The sequence below is a fragment of the Theropithecus gelada genome, chromosome 11 (assembly GCF_003255815.1).
Source record: "Theropithecus gelada isolate Dixy chromosome 11, Tgel_1.0, whole genome shotgun sequence".
Classification (NCBI taxonomy): domain Eukaryota; kingdom Metazoa; phylum Chordata; class Mammalia; order Primates; family Cercopithecidae; genus Theropithecus; species Theropithecus gelada.
This window is the reverse complement of record NC_037679.1, coordinates 16,878,614-16,898,462: the sequence shown is the minus strand read 5'-3', so window position 1 is coordinate 16,898,462 and position 19,849 is coordinate 16,878,614. Positions and strand designations below refer to the sequence as shown.

The 19,849-nt window shown below is 48.7% G+C and overlaps 2 protein-coding genes and 1 non-coding gene across 3 annotated transcripts in view; 2 read left to right on the top strand and 1 right to left on the bottom strand.

Annotated features, from left to right (window-relative positions):
* Positions 1–1,344: 1,344 nt before the first annotated feature.
* The window catches only part of AVIL (advillin), a 22,540-nt gene continuing 4,035 nt past the window's right edge, over positions 1,345–19,849 (top strand). The window contains exons 1-18 of the mRNA XM_025403557.1: positions 1,345–1,420; positions 3,971–4,055; positions 5,803–5,877; positions 6,606–6,802; positions 8,893–9,001; positions 9,094–9,204; positions 9,469–9,671; positions 10,127–10,205; positions 10,322–10,420; positions 11,469–11,622; positions 11,723–11,823; positions 12,289–12,426; positions 12,527–12,685; positions 13,473–13,652; positions 16,785–16,930; positions 17,063–17,207; positions 18,092–18,280; positions 19,529–19,597. Coding sequence (XP_025259342.1) covers positions 3,990–4,055; positions 5,803–5,877; positions 6,606–6,802; positions 8,893–9,001; positions 9,094–9,204; positions 9,469–9,671; positions 10,127–10,205; positions 10,322–10,420; positions 11,469–11,622; positions 11,723–11,823; positions 12,289–12,426; positions 12,527–12,685; positions 13,473–13,652; positions 16,785–16,930; positions 17,063–17,207; positions 18,092–18,280; positions 19,529–19,597 — 2,220 coding nt within the window. The 5' untranslated portion in view covers positions 1,345–1,420; positions 3,971–3,989. The remainder of the gene's footprint in view (positions 1,421–3,970; positions 4,056–5,802; positions 5,878–6,605; positions 6,803–8,892; positions 9,002–9,093; positions 9,205–9,468; positions 9,672–10,126; positions 10,206–10,321; positions 10,421–11,468; positions 11,623–11,722; positions 11,824–12,288; positions 12,427–12,526; positions 12,686–13,472; positions 13,653–16,784; positions 16,931–17,062; positions 17,208–18,091; positions 18,281–19,528; positions 19,598–19,849) is intronic.
* LOC112635606 lies at positions 13,754–13,858 on the top strand. The gene has a single exon (XR_003121953.1). It is a non-coding gene; the product is annotated as a U6 spliceosomal RNA (small nuclear RNA).
* TSFM (Ts translation elongation factor, mitochondrial) overlaps positions 17,592–19,849 on the bottom strand; it is a 20,043-nt gene continuing 17,785 nt past the window's right edge. Inside the window, exon 6 of the mRNA XM_025403562.1 lies at positions 17,592–17,892. Coding sequence (XP_025259347.1) covers positions 17,816–17,892 — 77 coding nt within the window. The 3' untranslated portion in view covers positions 17,592–17,815. The remainder of the gene's footprint in view (positions 17,893–19,849) is intronic.

Here is a 19,849-nt window from a genome sequence, read left to right as displayed (position 1 = left end):
GACCTCGTGATCCACCCACCTCAGCCTCCTAAAGTGCTGGGATTACAGGTGTGATCCACCACCGCACCGGGCCCTGGGAATGGAGTTTTGTTGTTTTTTTTTTTTTTTTTTTTTTTTTTTTTTTTTTTTTTTTTTTTTTTTGAGACGGAGTCTCGCTCTGTCGCCCAGGCTGGAGTGCAGTGGCCGGATCTCAGCTCACTGCAAGCTCCGCCTCCCGGGTTTACGCCATTCTCCTGGCTCAGCCTCCCGAGTAGCTGGGACTACAGGCGCCCGCCACTTCGCCCGGCTATTTTTTTGTATTTTTTAGTAGAGACGGGGTTTCACCATGTTAGCCAGGATGGTCTCGATCTCCTGACCTTGTGATCCGCCCGTCTCGGCCTCCCAAAGTGCTGGGATTACAGGCTTGAGCCACCGTGCCCGGCCGTTGTTTTTTTTTTTTGAGACGGAGTCTCGCTCTGTCCCCAGGCTGGAGTGCAATGGCACAATCTGGACTCACCACAAGCTCCACCTCTCGGGCTCACACTATTCTGCCTCAGCCTCCCAAGTAGCTGGGACTACACGCACCCGCCACCACACCCAGCTAATTTTTTGTACTTTTAGTAGAGATAGGGTTTCACCATGTGAGCCAGGATGGTCTCCATCTCCTGACCTCGTGATCGCCTGCCTCGGCCCCGGAAAGTACTGGGATTACAGGCGTGAGCCACCGCGCCCAGCCTGGGAACGGAGTCTTGATTCTTCTCTGCCCCTGATTCTTCTAAACTGGGAACTCTGAAGCTGAGAGCCCAGCATGGTTCCTGGCAAACAGTAGGCACTCAAATATTGATTGGTTTACTGTATGACTAATAGAGACCCCAACGAGCAAAACTAATAAAATTCTCCTGGCTCCTCTCCCAGACTTCCCCTCCCTTTGAGAAATACCAGAATCTTCTTCGGGAGGCTCTTGCCAGCCTAGACATCACAGGCACACATGGGGCAGCTCCAGCCTCTGCCTCCTGTCATCACCATAATGCATCCATATCTACAATATGGCAAATTTCATATCCTTCCAACCTCTTTCCTGCATTATTGATGGGCTGTGTGCACTTTTTAAAAAATCAATTAGATCAGGGCGTGGAGCTGGAGTTAAAAGAAGCCTTTAAAAGTCTGCTCTTCTTGTTTTGCTGTTTTGAATAGGCACAGATAAAGCTTTCCCTCTGGTTTGAATAAGTCAAGCTCAGTGCTAGGTTGGCTCTGATTGGCCAGGACTAAGAAAACGCAGTTAAGATGCAAACACAAGCAAATATAACCCAGTGTCTCTGCGGCCATTACTAAGCTAAGGCAGCAGACCCGGAGCCTCCTGCTTTGGAGTGGTTCTTCAATACTGCTGCTGCTGCTTACTCACCGGGAAACAACTGGGAAAGCTGGTGAGCGAGAAGGCAAGGTAAGGTCTCTGATTTACGGGGGCATGCCAGTTAATCCTCCTGAATGAGGAATAAATGAAAGGAACAGGAGCTTGAGATTCCCTTGGCTTTGTCCTCTGAGATGAGACTTAAAATGAACCAAGAGTCTCGCCAGTTTTGCAAACTTCTTGTTGAGAAGTAGAAGCCCTTAGAGGCAGCTGAACATATAGGGCACATTTTCAAAAGCTGGGAAAGACAGACCCCTTTCACCTATCCTCAGAGAAAAATGGTATGGAGCAAGGCAAGAGGAGTTAAAACCAGCTTCCTGGCCCAGAGAAGTGGCTCACACCTGTAATCCCAACACTTTGGGAAGCCAGGGAATGAGGATTGTTTGAGCCCAGGAATTTGTAACTTGTGACCATCCTGGGCAACATAGTGAGACCCCGTCTCTACAAAAAATAATAAAATAGCCAGGCATGGTGGTGCACACCTGTGGTCTCAGCTTCTCAGGAGGCTGAGGCAGAAGGATCACTTAAGCCCAGGAGGTAGAGGTTGCAGTGAGCTGTGATCGTACCACTGCACTCCAGCCTGGGTGACAGAGCAAGACCCTGTCTCAAAAACAACAACAAAAAACAGCTTCCTCTGCTCAGGGTCCATCCATAAGGGCATCTCTGAGAATTAAAGGCCACTGGCTTTTAACCTCAAAACTGTGCCCCCCACCCAAGGGGTTTCTGTAGTCCCCTCAAAGAACACTGAATTAGGATTTAGGGAGGAGAGAAGGAGAGACGCAGCTTTGGGAGACTTTGATGTTAGAACTGTGTTTTCTGTGTGTTCCAGTGTGGCAGGAAGTCCCTTCCTGGAGTTTATCCTCTCGCACTCCGGGTGCCTAGCCCAGTGAGCTCCTTGATTCCTAAATTCCTGCTGGGAAATGGGACAGGTTTCAGCCTCTGAGGCTCACAGTCCTAACTGCTGCCGGCTGGTTTGGCTTTTACCAGGGTGACAGTTCTGTCTCCAAGGAATAAATTCACTGGCCTTTGTCCCCCTCCCCCAATTGGCTCATGGCTTTTGCCTTTAATGACTGCTACATAGGGTCTGAAGAAAACCCAAACACCATATTTCCTGGCAATTCTGAGCAGCACAGGGTGGGGCAGCACAAGTTATCAAATTAAATTCTCAAACACTGGCTGCTCCGCACCATTGCCTTGCTTTAGTCCTGTTATAGCAGTAGACAAAGGGAGTTTGCTTTGTGCTTTATGGTTTTTTGCCAAAGTCCATACTAGATGGCGCATGTTCTCCAACTTGGCTTTGTCCATCAAGGTTCAAGAAAACAATGGTCAGACATGTTCCTCTTAACAAGCACAGTATGTCCCCAAATAGCAAAAATCCATACAGTCCTTTCTGGGTGAATTTTTAAATCTTATGTAAATCCATCAACCCCATCCTTTTTCCTTTGCCTGTCAGGAGAAATTCATCTAGCTTTACATGAATTATGCATGTTATCAGATTTCAAGCTCCTTGAGAGCAGGTATTTTAATTCTATAAAGCCTCTACGTGACCTTGGACATGGGTAGGTGCTTAATTACTCAAGATGCTCCTTGAATACAGACGGTACACGACCCACACAGACTTAGATCTTTACCACTTCCTCCCTCTCCCCACCCTGACTTGCCCAATCCTGAAGGAACTGGAGACGTCTAAGTGTCTGAGGTTCACACTTCCACGGAGAAGCTTGGGTCTGTGTGGGAGGGAGAAAGGAAGCCATCTGTCCACAGGCCAGACCAGGCCACACCCTGCTGGCACCCAGAACCCTTTGTCCCAGGCCCAGCCCTGTCATTTTACTTTCCTTTGTATCTGGAAAGCACAGGAAATATAGTAGTCATATGACAAAAGAAGGAAGGGTTGTTTGAGTTTTAGAATAGTTTACTCAAAAAAAAAAACAAAACAAAACATAAAAGCCAAAGAGAAGGTCAAAGTTGACTGTGGAGAAGGCCTTGCAAGCAGGGAACTTGGGAAGAATTAGAGGGAATGAGTGAGAGAAGGCAACTGAGTTTGGAAATATTTTTTCTGACTAGCTTTTCTTTCCAAATGCCACTGAACTTAGATTGGTTTAGAAAGGGTTGTAGTACATCAAAGTGGCTAGAAGCATAGGTTTGGGGATCAGATAAGGATTTCATTCTACAGTGTGATCTTGTACAAGTTATTCAGCCTTTGTAAACCTCAAATTCACACAACGTAAGATGAAGAAAATCACCTTCTGAAAATTAGAGATAACATACGCAAAGTGAATCAATACAGGGCTTAACATATTTATCACCCCTTTGGTAAATAACCATGACGATTACCAGAGTTGTTAAGGGCAGTGGCAGGTGAGAAGCAGAACTCATGGGTGGTAATCCCTGGGCCAGCCAGGCTGACCATGTGCATTTGGACGGACAAGTCCTTGACCCCATCATTGTGAAATGGTGCAGGGATGCACCACGAGGGTGTGGCAAGATGGCTGACAACAGACTGGGAAGCAACTCAGCAGAAAAACTGGATTGATGCCCATTATGGCGAGAGGCATCACCTCCCTGTGTTCTGTGATGTTTCAGTCTTGGAAAGACAAGCACCATGTCTCTGACCAGTGCCTTCAGGGCTGTGGACAATGACCCTGGGATCATCGTCTGGAGAATAGAGGTGAGGTGGGCTGGAGGCACCTTACTTGTGACTACTGGAGTCTGGAAGCAGAGTCTGGCTGCCTGGGGCTGCTAGGCAACAGCCCGCCAGCACCCCTTAGCCTGTGGTTTGAGGAGAATGAGAGGCAGCATCAAAGTACCTATTTCCCATCCTTTACCTCTCCTGGGTGCTCAAAGCAGGTGGCTGGCAGGTGGAGGAAATGTTCAGACCCGAAGAGCAGGGCTCCAGGCAAAAACAAGCTTGTCCTTTAGCCAGCCACCTGCTCAGTGAGTCTGCACTCGCAGGAAATACCCTGGAAAGACAGGTGGGACCTACTCAGCAGATTCCTGGCAGCTTCCATCAGAGAAATGGAACATGTCTTCCAAGGGCACCCTGGCTCCTACAAAATATGGGGAGAGGTGAGGGGGCACTGCAGAGATGAGGCGCTGTTCAGCCCATCTCCTCTTGGGCTTGGGCCACTCTGTGTGGCCGTGACATCCAGCAATCCATAGCTGGGAACTACCCTGGCCTGGGTAGCTCCACCTGCCAGATATGAAGATTCCCCCTAACCCCCGCCCCGAGCCCAGTCAGTTGCTGCTGCATAAAACCCAGACGTAATGCCTCACTTCACTATTCTCAACCAGGATGGGGAGTCAGCTCTCCAGCAAGCCTTGCAGAGATTGTGAGGCCCAGGTCACTTCCATTGTTTTAAGGCTTCCAGTTTCCTTAAAAACTAACAGGTACTGGCCAGGTGCAGTGGTTTACGCCTGTAATCCCAGCACTTTGGGAGGCCGAGGTGGGCAGATCACGAGTTCAGGAGATCGAGACCATTCTGGCTAACACGGTGAAACCCCGCCTCTACTACAAATACAAAAACTTAGCTGGGCGTGGTGGTGGGCACCTGTAGTCCCAGCTACTTGGGAGGCTGAGGCAGGAAAATGGCGTGAACCCAGGAGGTGGAGCTTGCAGTGAGCCGAGATAGTGCCACTGCACTCCAGCCTGGGCGACAAAGAGAGACTCCATCTCAAAACAAACAAACAAACAAAAATAACTAACAGGTACTAAAACACGGTTACCAGAATTGCAGTATATTTAACATTTAACACATTTCACATAGAACACACACAAGTATGGCTGCAAGTTTCCCTCACTTGGAGAGTGTGATGAAAATCTACATGAAGGCTGTGTGAACAGTCCTCCAGGGGCAAGCCATACATGCAGTGACAAATCAGGGCCCTGATCCAGACTCCAAATATAAGACACTTGGCACAGAGCCCTGCTGACCGCTGGCACTCTCCAAATGTTATCCTCCACCTCCCACGGCCCCGCAGAATCCAAGTGTTCTTTCCTACATGGGCCTGGTCCAGCACCCTGTGGTCAGCATTGGGAAGAGTGTTGGAGGTTCTGGCACAACAGCTCAGAGAAGGGTTTGTACTTGGTCGTTTATATCCAGCAAAGGGCTGGAGGTGGCTCACAGGCTTCCCACAATAGTGTGAGATGAGATCGGGTGGGAAGTGGAGAGAATAGGGCGAGGGAAAGCAGGATAGGGACCAGATTCAGATCCAGGGTGATGCAAGCAGAGCTCACAGAAGTCAGAGGAGTGGCTACATTAACCCTGTGGCTGGCTGCCTCACGTCCTATAAGGTCATTGGGAACATCTCCCTTCCTTCTCCCCACCACCTGCACCAAATGACAGAGAGGAGAGGGAGGCTCGTGGGGAAGGGAGGTGGGAGGGGATGTAGCCTATACCCACCCCTTGTCCTTCCAGAAAATGGAGCTGGCGCTGGTGCCTGTGAGAGCCCATGGCAACTTCTATGAGGGGGACTGCTATGTCATCCTCTCGGTGAGCACCCTCCTCCTCCTCCCCACTCCTGTGAGCTTCTCCCCTGGGGCCAGTTCTTGGGCTCTACTGGGAGATGTGCTGGTGAGGGAAGATAGTCCCTGGTATCGGTCTCAATGGTTCCTCAGTGCTCTGCAGCAGACCTCCAGTCTATCAAAGGCCATCATTAGGCCTGGGTTTTTAATTCTGCATCAGAGGATGGGGGTATGACCCTCAGTCTGAACCTCAGTGAGCCACCCACAAGCAGCACTTCTCCCAGGCCTAGGTCCCACATTAAAGTGGTGTGGAAGAAAGCCAGATAAATGCAAGGCCTGTCTCTAGCCTCAAACTGCTGATTCTCATGGAGGAGACTCACTTGAACGGTGCTGACAGGGCCGTGCAGGTGTACAGATCAGCACTGTGCCAGCTGTGTGAGTGTAAGGGACCAAGGGGACCTGTGAGGTAAGCCTGCAACCTGGCTGGGAAGAGATCCCCGTTGGTCTCTATTTATTTGGGGAACAACAAGCTGTCAACTTTACCCAGATGTGGGGAGGAATTTGGGCTGCCAAAGCTTATGCCATGATCGCAGGTCTGCTCGGGGGCCAGGGCAGCTCCTGCATCCACCGCAGGAGAGAGGGCCCTCAGTCTGCCAAGGGCAGGCACATGTGCTGCATTCTCCCCATGACAGAGGGGCCACCAGCAAAGGGGGAGGTGAGCTGGCCCCTGACCTGATCTCTCTGACTACATCCCAGACCCGGAGAGTGGCCAGTCTCCTATCCCAGGACATCCACTTCTGGATCGGGAAGGACTCCTCCCAGGATGAGCAGAGCTGTGCAGCCATCTACACCACACAGCTGGACGACTACCTGGGAGGCAGCCCTGTGCAGCACCGAGAGGTCCAGTACCATGAGTCAGACACCTTCCGTGGCTACTTCAAGCAGGGCATCATGTGAGTAGGGGTGCACAGAGTAAGGACAGAAACAGCAGTTTACAGAGGAGGAAACCCAAAAGGCCAACATGCATATCAAGAAAGTAATCAGAGAAATGCAAATCAAAACAAAGCTGTCACTTCCACCCACTAGAGTAGCAAATTAAACAGCTGGGAGGTGACAAGTGTTGGCAAGGCTATGGGGAAATAGGAGCCCTTGTGCCCTGCTGATGGAAGTATAGACTAGCGCAGCATCCTGGAGAGTAGTCAGTGCCACTTGCAAATCGCACTTCTGTGTGTGTAACTCACAGAAATCCTCACGTATCCATGTCCATAAGGGCACATGGACCACACTGTTCACAGCAGCCTCATTAATGATGTTAGGAAGCTGCAGGCAACATAGGTGTCCATAACTGGGAGACAGGACATGCACACCACGGAGTATTATGCAGTAGCCAGAAGCAACAGATTAGATACATGCCTAACACAAGGACAGAGCTCACAAACATGGTGCTTAGCACACAAAGTAAGAAACAGACTAAGACATATAACAGAATGCCAATTTCTGTTTTAAAAAGCACATGCATGGACGGGCGTGGTGGCTCATGCCTGTAATCCCAGCACTTTGGGAGGCCAAGGCAGGCAGATCACAAGGTCAGGAATTCAAGACCAGCCTGGTCAACATGGTGAAACCCCGTCTCTACTAAAAATACAAAAATTAGCCGGGTGTGGTGGCGCATACCTGTAATGCCAGATACTCGAGAGGCTGAGGCAGGAGAATCACTTGAACCCCGGAGGTGGAGGTTGCAGTGAGCTGAGATCACGCCACTGCCCTCCAGTCCCGTGACAGAGCAAGACACCATCTCAAACAAAACAAAACAAAACCATGCACACAAAACAACATGATAGGTTGGGCATGGTGGCTCACGCCTGTAATCCCAGCACTTTGTGAGGCTGAGGCAGGAGGATCGCTTAAGCCCAAGAGTTCAAGACCAGCCTAGGCAACATAGTGAGATTTCCCATCTCTACAAAAAAATACTTTGTAAAAAAGCTAGCCAGGCATGGTGGTGCACTCCTATAGTCCTAGCTACTCCATGGGCTGAGGGTATCGAGCCCTCAGTTATCGAGCCTGCAGTCCCTGATGAGGATCACTTAAGCCCGGGAGGTCAAGGCTGCAATGAGCCATGATTGCACTACTGAACTCTAGCCCGGGTGACAGAGAGAGACCCTGTCTTTAAAAAAAAAAAGGGGGGGGGGCGAGGCACAGTTTACTAGAATGAAAATAAAAAGGTCAACAGTTAGAATGGAGCGTATGGGGAAAGGAATGGGAGTAGGGCAAGCAGGTAAAGGGAATGCACAGACACCTAACACAAGAGAGGGAGTGAAGGCCGATGATAATGTTCCATCAACTGAGAAGTTTAACTCAAAACTTTGCCCCTGATATTAAAACAAAAAGAGGAATTCCAATGAGCTTGAGAATTGTGAGGCCGGGCCAAGATCAGCTTCTTGCAGGTCAGCAGTCTCCACTGACTGAGGCCCTTCTGGGCACAGAGGACCACACTGAGCCAGTGGGGAACCCAAGGACAAAGCCCCTCTGCTCCAGGGCTACCTTCTGCATTCCTTTCAAGTGCAGGACGCCTGGCTCAGAGGTTGGGCTGGACTGAGTGCCAGGGCGGGCGAGCTGATTCCTAGGGTAGGTGGTCTTAAGGCTGTGGAGTCATTAATGCTTCTGCTGCGGCCCAACTTGTACCCCTCTCCCAGTGACACACTGGCATTCAGACAGTTCCTGGAACAAAACAAGCCCTCTGTGCAGGGGGTCTTCGTCACTGATGTCTCCTCTGCCTGGAGCACTATTCCTCTGGGTATTGGTTCATTTTCCTTGTAGTATCTCAGCTCAAATGTCACTTCTTCAGAGAAGACTGTCCCGACTCACTACCAGAAAGTCACTCACCCAGTCTACTTGTGGGGCAGCAGCTGTCACCATCTGTATTTACCTTGCTGATGTACTGTCATCATCACACGAGTGAGGCTGCATCTGTGTAATTCACCACTGTCTCCCCAGAACCTAGCACATAGCAGGCACTCAAATAACTGAATGGATGTTCCCTTAGCTACAAGAAGGGGGGTGTCGCCTCTGGGATGAAGCACGTGGAGACCAACACCTACAACGTGAAGCGGCTGCTACATGTGAAGGGGAAAAGAAACATCAGGGCCACTGAGGTTAGTCCTGCACACTGTCTGCCCCAGGCCCAGGATTTCTCTACCTGGCACCTAAGAATTCCTCCTGAACAATGTTTACCTCTCATCGACAGGTGGAAATGAGCTGGGACAGTTTCAACCGAGGTGATGTCTTCTTGCTGGACCTTGGGAAAGTCATCATCCAATGGAATGGCCCAGAGAGCAACAGTGGGGAGCGCCTGAAGGTATGGCTTCCTAGCCTTAGCACTCTCTCAAGTTCCTCTTTCTTCTTCCCTCCATGCTGGCTCTTTCCCAAGAATCAAGGTGGAGCCCTGCCTTTGAGTAGAATCTGTCTTGGAGACAGGCCAAGTGTGTGAGTTTGTGACTCACCCTGGACTCCTCAGCATCCGAGTAACTCCTGTGTCTGAGATCTAGGCTGTTCTCCCCAAAGACATCAGGCAGAAAGGGGTCCCAGAGGAGCTGAGGACTCCCTTGGGCTTCTCTGACAGGCTATGCTTCTGGCAAAGGATATTCGAGACAGGGAGAGAGGAGGCCGTGCTGAAATAGGAGTGATCGAGGGAGACAAGGAGGCAGCCAGCCCAGAGCTGATGAAGGTCCTTCAGGACACCCTTGGCCGACGCTCCATTATCAAGCCTGCAGTCCCTGATGAGATCATAGATCAGCAGCAGAAATCAAATATCATGTTGTATCAGTGAGTAACCAAACCTGGCTTTAGCTGGAAGCTGGGGTCGGGGGGAAGGTGTCCCCTAGAACATCAGCCACCTCTGCTTGGCTCCTTGTTTTGGGTGTAGTCATCTGGTTTTCTTCTTAGTCCTTTTCAAATGCAGCTCCTAGAAAGCTTGGAGATCCCCCGCTCAATGAGGCAGTTGTTTCTGTTAGCAACTCTCCTGATCTCTTGAGGAGACCTTTCCTTTACTCTGGCCTACACACGCCCAGGGATGTGGAAGGAATAATGTTTGGGACAGAGATGAACAAAAGTCTCCACCAAAGAAGAGTCTGCACATTCCTGTCCTCCCATGGCTGTCTTATTAGGAAGTCACATTCTACCCAGAAACTCCAAACTAAAACCAAACCAGAACAACATCTAGTTGACTACAAGATGCTTTATAGAGGAAAAGGCACAGGCTAATCTCTCCCCTTCTCCAGTGTCTCAGATTCACCTGGGCAGCTGGCAGTCACAGAGGTAGCAACGAGGCCTCTGGTCCAGGACTTACTGAACCATGATGTAAGTAGAGTTTGGGTGGCCTTAGCTTGGGGTAGCCAGACCTGCTTCAGAAGCAGACTCTGAGCAAAATCTTCCTTCTGGTCTTGAGCAACCATACCTATCTCTGGCTGCTTTAGGACTGCTACATCCTGGACCAAAGTGGAACCAAAATCTACGTGTGGAAAGGAAAAGGAGCCACAAAGGCTGAAAAACAGGCAGCCATGTCTAAAGCGCTGGTAGGAGCTACAGATGTGCAATACTGTTCAAATAATTCTGCTAAGAGCACTTCAGGTGTGTCACTTCACAGAGTCATGCTAGGTATGTGAGCATATAACATTGTGCTTACATACGTGGACTGCAAAGTCAGGCAGACAAACTGGGATTCAAATCCTGGTTTTGCCTTTTCCAGCTGAGTGCTCTGGGGAAGACTACTTAACACCTCTGGGCCTCAGTTTCCCCATATCTAACATGGAATCATACCCATCTCCTAGGGTTATTGTGAGGATTAAATATCATTTGTAAAGCACTCAAGGCTGGGCGCGATGGCTCACGCCTGTAATCCCAGCACTTTGGGAGGCCGAGGCAGGCGGATCCCCTGAGGTAAGGAGTTCGAGACCAGCCTGGCCAACATGGTGAAACCCCGTCTCTACTAAAGGTACAAAACAAAATTATCCAGGCATGGTGGTGCATGCCAGTAGTCCGGGCGGGGCTGAGACAGGAGAATCACTTGAACCCGGGAGGCAGAGGTTGCAGTGAGCTGAGATCATGCCACTGCATTCCAGCCTAGGTGAAAGTGAGACTCTGTCTCAAAAACAAAAAAAAAGCACTCAGAACAGTTCTTGGCACACAGCACCTGCTGAATAAAAGGTGGCTGTTATTATTGAAGGAGATATCACATACCAAGGTTAATAGCCCTGTCCTCAAGGAGCTTATATTTGTGCAGATTCATGCAGATGAACCAAGCAAGATGCACTTACAAAGCAATAAATGAGCAAACGGATGTGATGAAAAGTCAGTAAGTACAAAAGTACTGAAAGAACACAGCATAATCTTCCAAAAAATTAACAATCATAATCACTGCAAGTCAATAAAGAGATCCAAAAATGTTCCACTCTTTTTTTTTAGGCAGGTACCTTGGTCCTTAGATAGAAGTGAGTTAGAATTTGACTGACTCCCAGAGGGGAGACTCTTATCCTGTGGCTTCAAAGAGGTGAATTACCAGACAAGCAAAGAACTCAGTGTAATCCACAACTGACATGCCTTTGGGAATGGGTGGCTCTGCAGGGCTTCATCAAGATGAAGGGCTACCCCAGCAGCACCAATGTGGAGACTGTCAACGATGGTGCTGAGTCAGCCATGTTCAAGCAGCTGTTCCAGAAGTGGTCAGTAAAGGACCAGACCATGGGCCTGGGGAAAACGTTCAGCATTGGTAAAATTGGTGAGATTGCCCCCAGATCATCCTCTCACTGCTGGGACCCTAGAAAGGCAGGCACAGACGCTTCTTACTCACTCGGCTTTTCCCAACCCTTTCTCCACAGCTAAAGTTTTCCAGGATAAATTTGATGTGACTCTGCTACACACCAAGCCAGAGGTAGCTGCCCAGGAAAGAATGGTTGATGATGGCAGCGGAAAAGTTGAGGTAAGCCCAATGATTCAAATATCAGGGCAGGCAGCACTGGCCTTCCTGGCTGTCCTGCTAGGGGCAGGGGTGCAGGTGATTCAGAGTCTGCTTTGCTTTCCCTTTCCCCTCCAGCACCTCAGGAGTCTTCTCTAAGAGTCTTGTAGGTCTGTAGAGTTTTCAGGGGAAAGAGACACCCATCCTCAAATGTGCTATCAATATCTCACCTGGAAGATCTATTCAAATCATTGCTCGGCCTTACAAAGACTGAGCCATGATGGGATGCTCCTGACTAGGATGGCCCAGTTCATCTCAGGATTCAAATCATGCAAATGTGATGAGTCCTCAGCACTGGGACAGAACCAGAGGGAGAAAGAGAACATGGAGTAAATGTCAGCACCTTCCCCACTTGGATTCTCCCTTTAGCGTAGCCTAGCCCTTCCCAGCCCCCTATCTCTGGAAAACGGTGTCTCCTTCCATGCCCAGGTCTGGAGAATTGAGAACCTGGAGCTGGTCCCTGTGGAATATCAGTGGTATGGCTTCTTTTATGGGGGAGACTGTTATCTGGTCCTCTACACATACGAGGTGAACGGGAAGCCACATCACATCTTATACATCTGGCAGGTAGGCCTGGCACAGGCTTCAGCTTTGGATCCTGATGCGTCCTCTGGCCACTGGGCTGGGGCGGGAAGCATGGGTCCTTCATGGTCTCTCACCACTGCAGGGCCGCCACGCCTCACAGGACGAGCTGGCAGCCTCAGCATACCAGGCAGTGGAGGTGGATCGGCAGTTTGACGGGGCCGCTGTGCAGGTTCGAGTCAGGATGGGGACGGAGCCACGCCACTTCATGGCCATCTTCAAAGGGAAGCTAGTTATCTTTGAGGTGAGGATGCTCTGATAAAATTACACCATGAGCTGGAACGTTCCAAACTAACAAACCAGCATGGGACTATTGGCGAGCAGAGGAGGGGTCGGGTAGGGAGTTAGGCTTGGATTAGACAGAGGAAGAAGGGGGTTAATCCCTCTAAGACAGTCAAGTGAATCCCAAATGCCTAGGGCTTCAAGTCTGAACCACTATCTAAATTATGTTTAAGGTCTTTCATAACCTGACCCATATTACCTATGCAGGTGCACCACCCTCAGCTCCCTAACCCGCACCCTCCACTCCAGTCAGGTGGGTCTCCTCATTAGACCTCACGTGTGCCACACCATACGCCTCCTGCTGCAGATGTGCCCTTTCAAATTCAAGTCCCACTTCTTCCATGAAGCCCTGGCTGAAGCACTACCAAGCAATGCATAATGTCACATGCTTGATATCACACAAGTTTGGGGTCAAGTCTTAACCTTGTATTTACTAGTCAAGTTTCCAAGTCTCAGTTTCCTCATCTATACTGTGGAATAATAACATCTACTTCATAGAGTTATAAGGATCAATGAAATGATGTAGGTAAGGCACCAGTCACAGAGCCTGGCATATGATAAAGTTCTCAGAATGAAAGCTGTTGTTATTGGTACCATAACTCCAGCTCACCCTGACCCTTTCCAGTGAGCCTAGAAGCTCCTCAAGGGCAAACATAGTATTACAACATTCACGTTTCCCACAACAGCTCCTCTAGTGCTCTGCTCACATGGTGCTCCTCAGATCTGGACTCTGCTTTTCTTCTCTCTAGGGTGGGACTTCCAGGAAGGGAAATGCTGAGCCCGACCCTCCGGTAAGACTCTTCCAAATTCATGGAAATGACAAATCTAACACCAAAGCAGTGGAGGTTCCAGCCTTTGCCTCCTCCCTAAACTCCAATGATGTCTTTCTGCTGCGAACTCAGGCAGAGCACTACCTGTGGTATGGCAAGGTAGGATGACTGGGCCCAGGGGTCAGACCAGCCCCTGGGAGCCCAGACCTGCAGTCCCCTCCTCCTGTCAGCAAGGTCAAAGGACCTAGAGTAGGTTGGAGTGCTAGCTTCGGCAGCACATAACTGAAATTGGAACGATACAGAGAAGATTAGCATGGTCCCTGTGCAAGGATGGCATGCAAATTCATGAAGCGTTCCATATTGGGAAAAAAATAAAAATAAAAAAAAAAAGCCAGGTGCAGTGGCTCATTCCTGTAATCCCAGCACTTTGGGAGGCTGAGGCAGGCGGATCATGAGGTCAGGAGTTCGAGACCAGCCTGGCCAGCATAGTGAAACCCCATCTCTACTAAAAATACAAAAATTAGCCGGGTGTGGTGGTGCGCACCTATAGTCCCAGCTGCCTGGGAGGCTGAGGCAGAAGAATTGTGAACTGGTTGGGGGCGGAGGTTGCAGTGAGCCAAGATTATACCACTACACTCCAGCCTGGGCAACAGAGTGAGACTCCACTTCAAAAAAAAAAAAAAAAAAAAAGAGTAGGCTGGAGCAGTCCTCAAAAAGGAAGCCTTTTTCCTAAGAAATCTTCAAAGGGATCACCAACATTCTCCACAATCAGACTCCAATTAGAAACTCACTGAAGGCTGGGCACGGTGACTCATACCTATAAACCCAGCACTTTGGGAGGCCGAGGTGGGCTGATCACCTGAGGTCGGGAGTTCAAGACTAGCCTGACCAATATGGAAAAACCTGTCTCTACTAAAAATACAAAATTAGCTGGGGTGGTAGCACATGCCTGTAATCCCAGCTACTCGGGAGGCTGAGGCAGGAGAATTGCTTGAACCCAGGCTGCAGTGAGCCGACACTGCGCCACTGCACTCCAGCCTGGGCAACAAGAATGAAACTCCATCTCAAAAAAAAAAAAAAAAAAGAAAAGAAAAAGAAAAAAAAAAGAAACTCGGCCGGGCGCAGTGGCTCAAGCCTGTAATTCCAGCACTTTGGGAGGCCGAGACGGGCAGATCACAAGGTCAGGAGATCGAGACCATCCTGGCTAACACGGTGAAACCCCATCTCTACTAAAAATACAAAAAAAAAAAAAATAGCCGGGCGACGTGGCGGGCGCCTATAGTCCCAGCTACTTGGGAGGCTGAGGCAGGAGAATGGCATAAACCCAGGAGGCAGAGCTTGCAGTGAGCTGAGATGCAGCCACTGCACTCCAGCCTGGGCGGCAGAGCGAGACTCCATCTCAAAAAAAAAAAAAAAAAAAAAAGAAACTCACTGAAAACCCTGCTTACACCTAGCAGAAATCTCATAAACTTCTACGCAGATGGAGGCTGGATAAGTCAATCTTCCCATATGAGTTTGGTGGACTCTAACAGACAGGCACTAATACAGAACAAAAACACAAAATATTACGTCAATTCATATTGCAACAGTGGATTAAAATGCACTAAGTACGGGCACGGTGGCTCACACCTGTAATCCCAGCACTTTGGGAGGCTGAGGCAGGCAGATCACCTGAGGTCAGGAGTTTGAGACCAGCCTGGCCTCCATGGTGAAACCCCGCCTTTATTAAAAATACAAAACATTAGCTGGGCGTGGTGGTGTGTGCCTGTAGTCCCAGCTACTCCGGAGGCTGAGGCAGGAGAATTGCTCGAACCCAGCAGGTGGAGGTTGCAGTGAGCCAAGATCGCGCGACTGTACTCCAGCCTGGCCAACAGAGCAAGACTCCCTCTCAAAATAAAATAAAATGCACTAAAATTGTTTTACAAAAAAGAATTGAATAGGAAAAGATGCTTAACATCATTAGTCGCTAGGGAGATGCAAATCAAAATCACAATGAGATAACCACTACACATCTATTAGAATGGCTAAAAAAAAACAACAACATAAAATGTGAGCAAGGATGCAGAGCAACAGGAATTTTCATGCATTGCTGGCAGGACTGCAAAATGGTACAGCTTTTGGAAAACATTTCGCCAGTTTCAATTTTTTTTTTTTAAAGAGTCTCGTTCTGTCAGCCAGGCTGAAGTGCAGTGATGCGATCTCAGCTCACTGCAACCTCTGCCTCTTGGGTTCAAGTGATTCTCCTACCTCAGCCTCCCAAGTAGCTGGAATTACAGGCGTGTGCCACACACTAAGCTAATTGTTGTATTTTCAGTAGAGACAAGGTTTCGCCATGTTGCCCAGGCTGGTCTCGAACTCCTGACCTCAGGTGATTCACCTGCCTCAGCCTCCCAAAGTGCTGGGATTACAGTGGGGAGTCACCATGCCCAGCTGACAGTTTCTTACAAAGTTAAACATACACTTACCATATGATCCAGCAATCCTATTCCTGGGTATTTACTCAAGTAAAATAAAAAACTATCTTCACACAAAAACCTGTGCACAAATGTTTATAGCACCTTTATTCATTAGCAGAAAAAACCCAACTGGAAAATGGATAAACAAACAGTAGTACATCCACATGATGGAATACTACTCAGCAATAAAAAGGGATGAGCCGCTGGTAAACACAACAGAGATCTCAAATGCATTCTGCTAAGAGAAAGAAGCCAGACTCAAAGGCTAAATATTGTATGACTCCACTTATAGCATTCTGGAAAAGGCAAAACTATAGTGATGGAGAATAGATTCGTGGTTACCAGAGGTTAAGGATTCACAGAGGCTTTGACTCCAAAGGGGTCACGGCCCCAGATAATTTTGGGAGAGACTGAGGAAGAAACTGTTCTGTGCCTTTATTGTACTGACAATAACGTGATTCTGTTTGTCAAAATTCTTAGAATTGTATGTAAAAAGAGTATATTTTACTGTATGTACTTTTAAAAATAAATTTAATTTTTTTCTCTAAAAAAAAAAACCCAAAAGTAGGTACTTAAATTCCAACTGAAGCTGAAACGAAGGTGACTTTTGCCCACACCCACTGTGGGTTTCAAAGCCTAGTCCTGCTTTTTGCCCCACACTGTTTTCCTCCCCACTCCCCAGCACTAGAACAAACTTGTCTGTCTTTCCAGGCTGAGGGACTATGGCTTGGCAGCTGATCCTGGCACACTGAGTTATTAGTCTCAGATGCTTTTCTTTCCACGTCAAAGTGCCCCTGTGCAACTAACACTTGTGCTCTCCTCGCCCCACTCTCAGGGGTCTAGTGGGGATGAGCGGGCAATGGCTAAGGAGCTGGCCAGCCTTCTCTGTGATGGCAGCGAGAACACTGTGGCCGAGGGCCAGGAGTCCGCCGAGTTCTGGGACCTACTGGGAGGGAAAACTCCCTATGCCAGTGATAAAAGGTATGGGAACACAGCCTCCTCCTCTTCTGGGCTCCCCCTGCCTGCCAGGCTTATGAATTGCACAAAGGCTAAAACCTCAGTTTTAAAAACATTTCTAAGCAGCTTGGTGCCCTTAAATGGACTGTATTGCAGACTTCAGCAGGAAATTCTAGATGTCCAGTCCCGTCTCTTTGAATGTTCCAATAAGACTGGCCAATTCATTGTCACTGAGATCACAGACTTCACCCAGGATGACCTGAACCCCGGTGACGTGATGCTCCTAGATACCTGGGACCAGGTAAGACACAGCTGCAGAACTCAGAACATGACAAAGACTCCCATAGTAAGGGTTGTTTTTGTGTAGTATCCCCACCCTAGATAAACCCAGGGTAGCCCTGGACCATCCCCAGCTCAATCAAACCTCTGTCAGCAGTGACCAAAAGAAAGCCTCCGTTTTTTTGCAAGGGGTGATGTTTGAGAATGATGTTTGAAACTCACCATCCTGGGCATTTTCCCACCTTGCTTTGGAAAAATCAAGTCATCCTATCATCGTGCACTTTTTAATCTTAGGATCAATAGCAACAGACTCCACATGCAGAGGATATGGGCATTTGGGGGAACAACAGCAGTCAGTAGCCTATTGTCATAGTCAAGTAAGAGCTACTGTGGGTCCACATAAGGGCAGTGGAGTAGGGATGGAGGGATGGTGACAGATTTGACAGATGCTTAGGAGGTAAAGTTGGTCAGCCTGGTGACTCATTGGATATGGGGGGTTTCTAGGAAACTCCCAGGTTTCTGCCTTAGGTGACTAGATGGATACCACCTATCAGAAGTGGAGACTCAGATACAAGTTTAGTAAAGAAGAGCTACATCTTGAGGGTGTTATTTTTAAGGTGCTTAGAGCAGTCAAGAGGAGGTGTTCTGCAAGAAGTTGGATTCAGGAAGCTGAAGTTCAGAGACAGCTCCGATTTGGAAAGGCAGATCTGGAAGATACACATAGCAATTAAAGTGATAAACATCAAGCTGATTCTGGGAAATCCTTTCTCTGCTGAACAAATTAGGCTGAGAAAGTTTTCTGAGGCTGTGAATTGCTCACGAAAGAAAGGGGAAAGATAGGGTAGTGTGTATGATCTAGTACTTAGTATGAACACAGTAACATATATTAAATCTCCACCATAACAGGTGTTCTTGTGGATTGGGGCTGAGGCCAATGCCACGGAGAAGAAGAGTGCCCTTGCCACAGCGCAGCAGTACCTGCTCACTCACCCCAGTGGCCGAGATCCCGACACACCAATCCTGATCATTAAGCAGGGGTTCGAGCCTCCCATCTTCACAGGCTGGTTCCTAGCCTGGGACCCTAACATTTGGAGTGTAAGAAAAGAGAGTGGGGAAGCTCTTACTTCCTGCCAGGAACAGCTCAGTGGGCAGGAAGGTGGGGTACTGCTTCACGGCTCAGTGAAACCAGGACTTCATTTCCCTACTCCTGTCCTGCTCCCTGCCTTTTTCTTTTCTCCTCTTTTTCACCTGCCACAGCAGGAAGTCCAGGTAGACAATTCACAGCAGGTCTCAGCAATAAGCAGTGTGAAGTATAAACAGTTTATAAAGTGTATCCATACACATCATCTTTTTGATCTGTACAATGATCCTGATAGCCAGTAGAAGTACTGTTCCCTATTTTATTGATAAGGAAGCTAAGAGAATGAGCTATTTGTCCAAAGTCACAGTTAATCAACAGAAACCCAGGTTTCCTGACTCCTAATCAACTTATTTTTTTTTTTCCAAGACACAATTTTGCTCTTGTCGCCCAGGCTGGAGTGTAATGGCACAATCTCGACTCGCTGCAACCTCCACCTCCTGGGTTCAAGCGATTCTCCTGCCTCAACCTCCCAAGTAGCTGGGATTATAGGCATGCATCACCACGCCCAGCTAACTTTTGTATTTTTAGTAGAGATGGGGTTTCACTGTGTTAGTCAGGCTGGTCTTGAACCCCTGACCTCAGGTGATCCACCTGCCTCCGCCTCCCAAAGGGCTGGGATTACAGGCATGAGCCACTGCGCCTGGCCTTCAACTGCTCTTTCTTAAATCTTATAGGGAGGACTGAGGGGTTACCATCAAAGAATGTGCATTATGTTTAAGCACCTTTCAAGCCTTCATGGACCCAAAAGGGGGGATTTTCTTTTTTTTCTTTTTTTTTTTTTTTGAGACGGAGTCTCGCTCTGTTGCCCAGGTTGGAGTGCAGTGGCCAGATCTCAGCTCACTACAAGCCCTGCCTCCCGGGTTTACGCCATTCTCCTGCCTCAGCCTCCCGAGTAGCTGGGACTACAGGCGCCCGCCACCTCGCCCGGCTGGTTTTTTGTACTTTTTAGTAGAGACGGGGTTTCACCGGGTTAGCCAGGATGGTCTCGATCTCCTGACCTTGTGATTCGCCCGTCTCGGCCTCCCAAAGTGCTGGGATTACAGGCTTGAGCCACCGCGCCCGGCCGGGATTTTCATTTTTATTTATACTTGAAATGTCTTCTGACTCCCTGGCTCTTTTGCTTTTCCTGAAGACACAGACCAGACCTAAGATGTCCCTCCCCTATAAGAAAGACCTCATCTTGTGTTTTCTCTCCTTCTCAGGCAGGAAAATCATACGAACAATTAAAAGAAGAGCTGGGAGATGCTGCTGCTATCATGCAAATCACTGCTGTGAGTCAGGTTCGCTCTTGGGAGAAGCCAGCCACACAGGCAACCAGAGCCAAAGAGAACCCACAAATGCTACAGATGCTCATGGGCAAAACTCATGTCCTCCTTAGTATTACTAAGGAGTATTACTATAGTTGTCTGTTTTGATGTAAAAATTTTTTGTAATCAATAGAAAAGCAGGTCTGAGAGCCAAGTTCCTTATTTTCCTGACTTCCAGATTTTCAAACAGACTTGCTGCTTAAAAACAAAAATGGG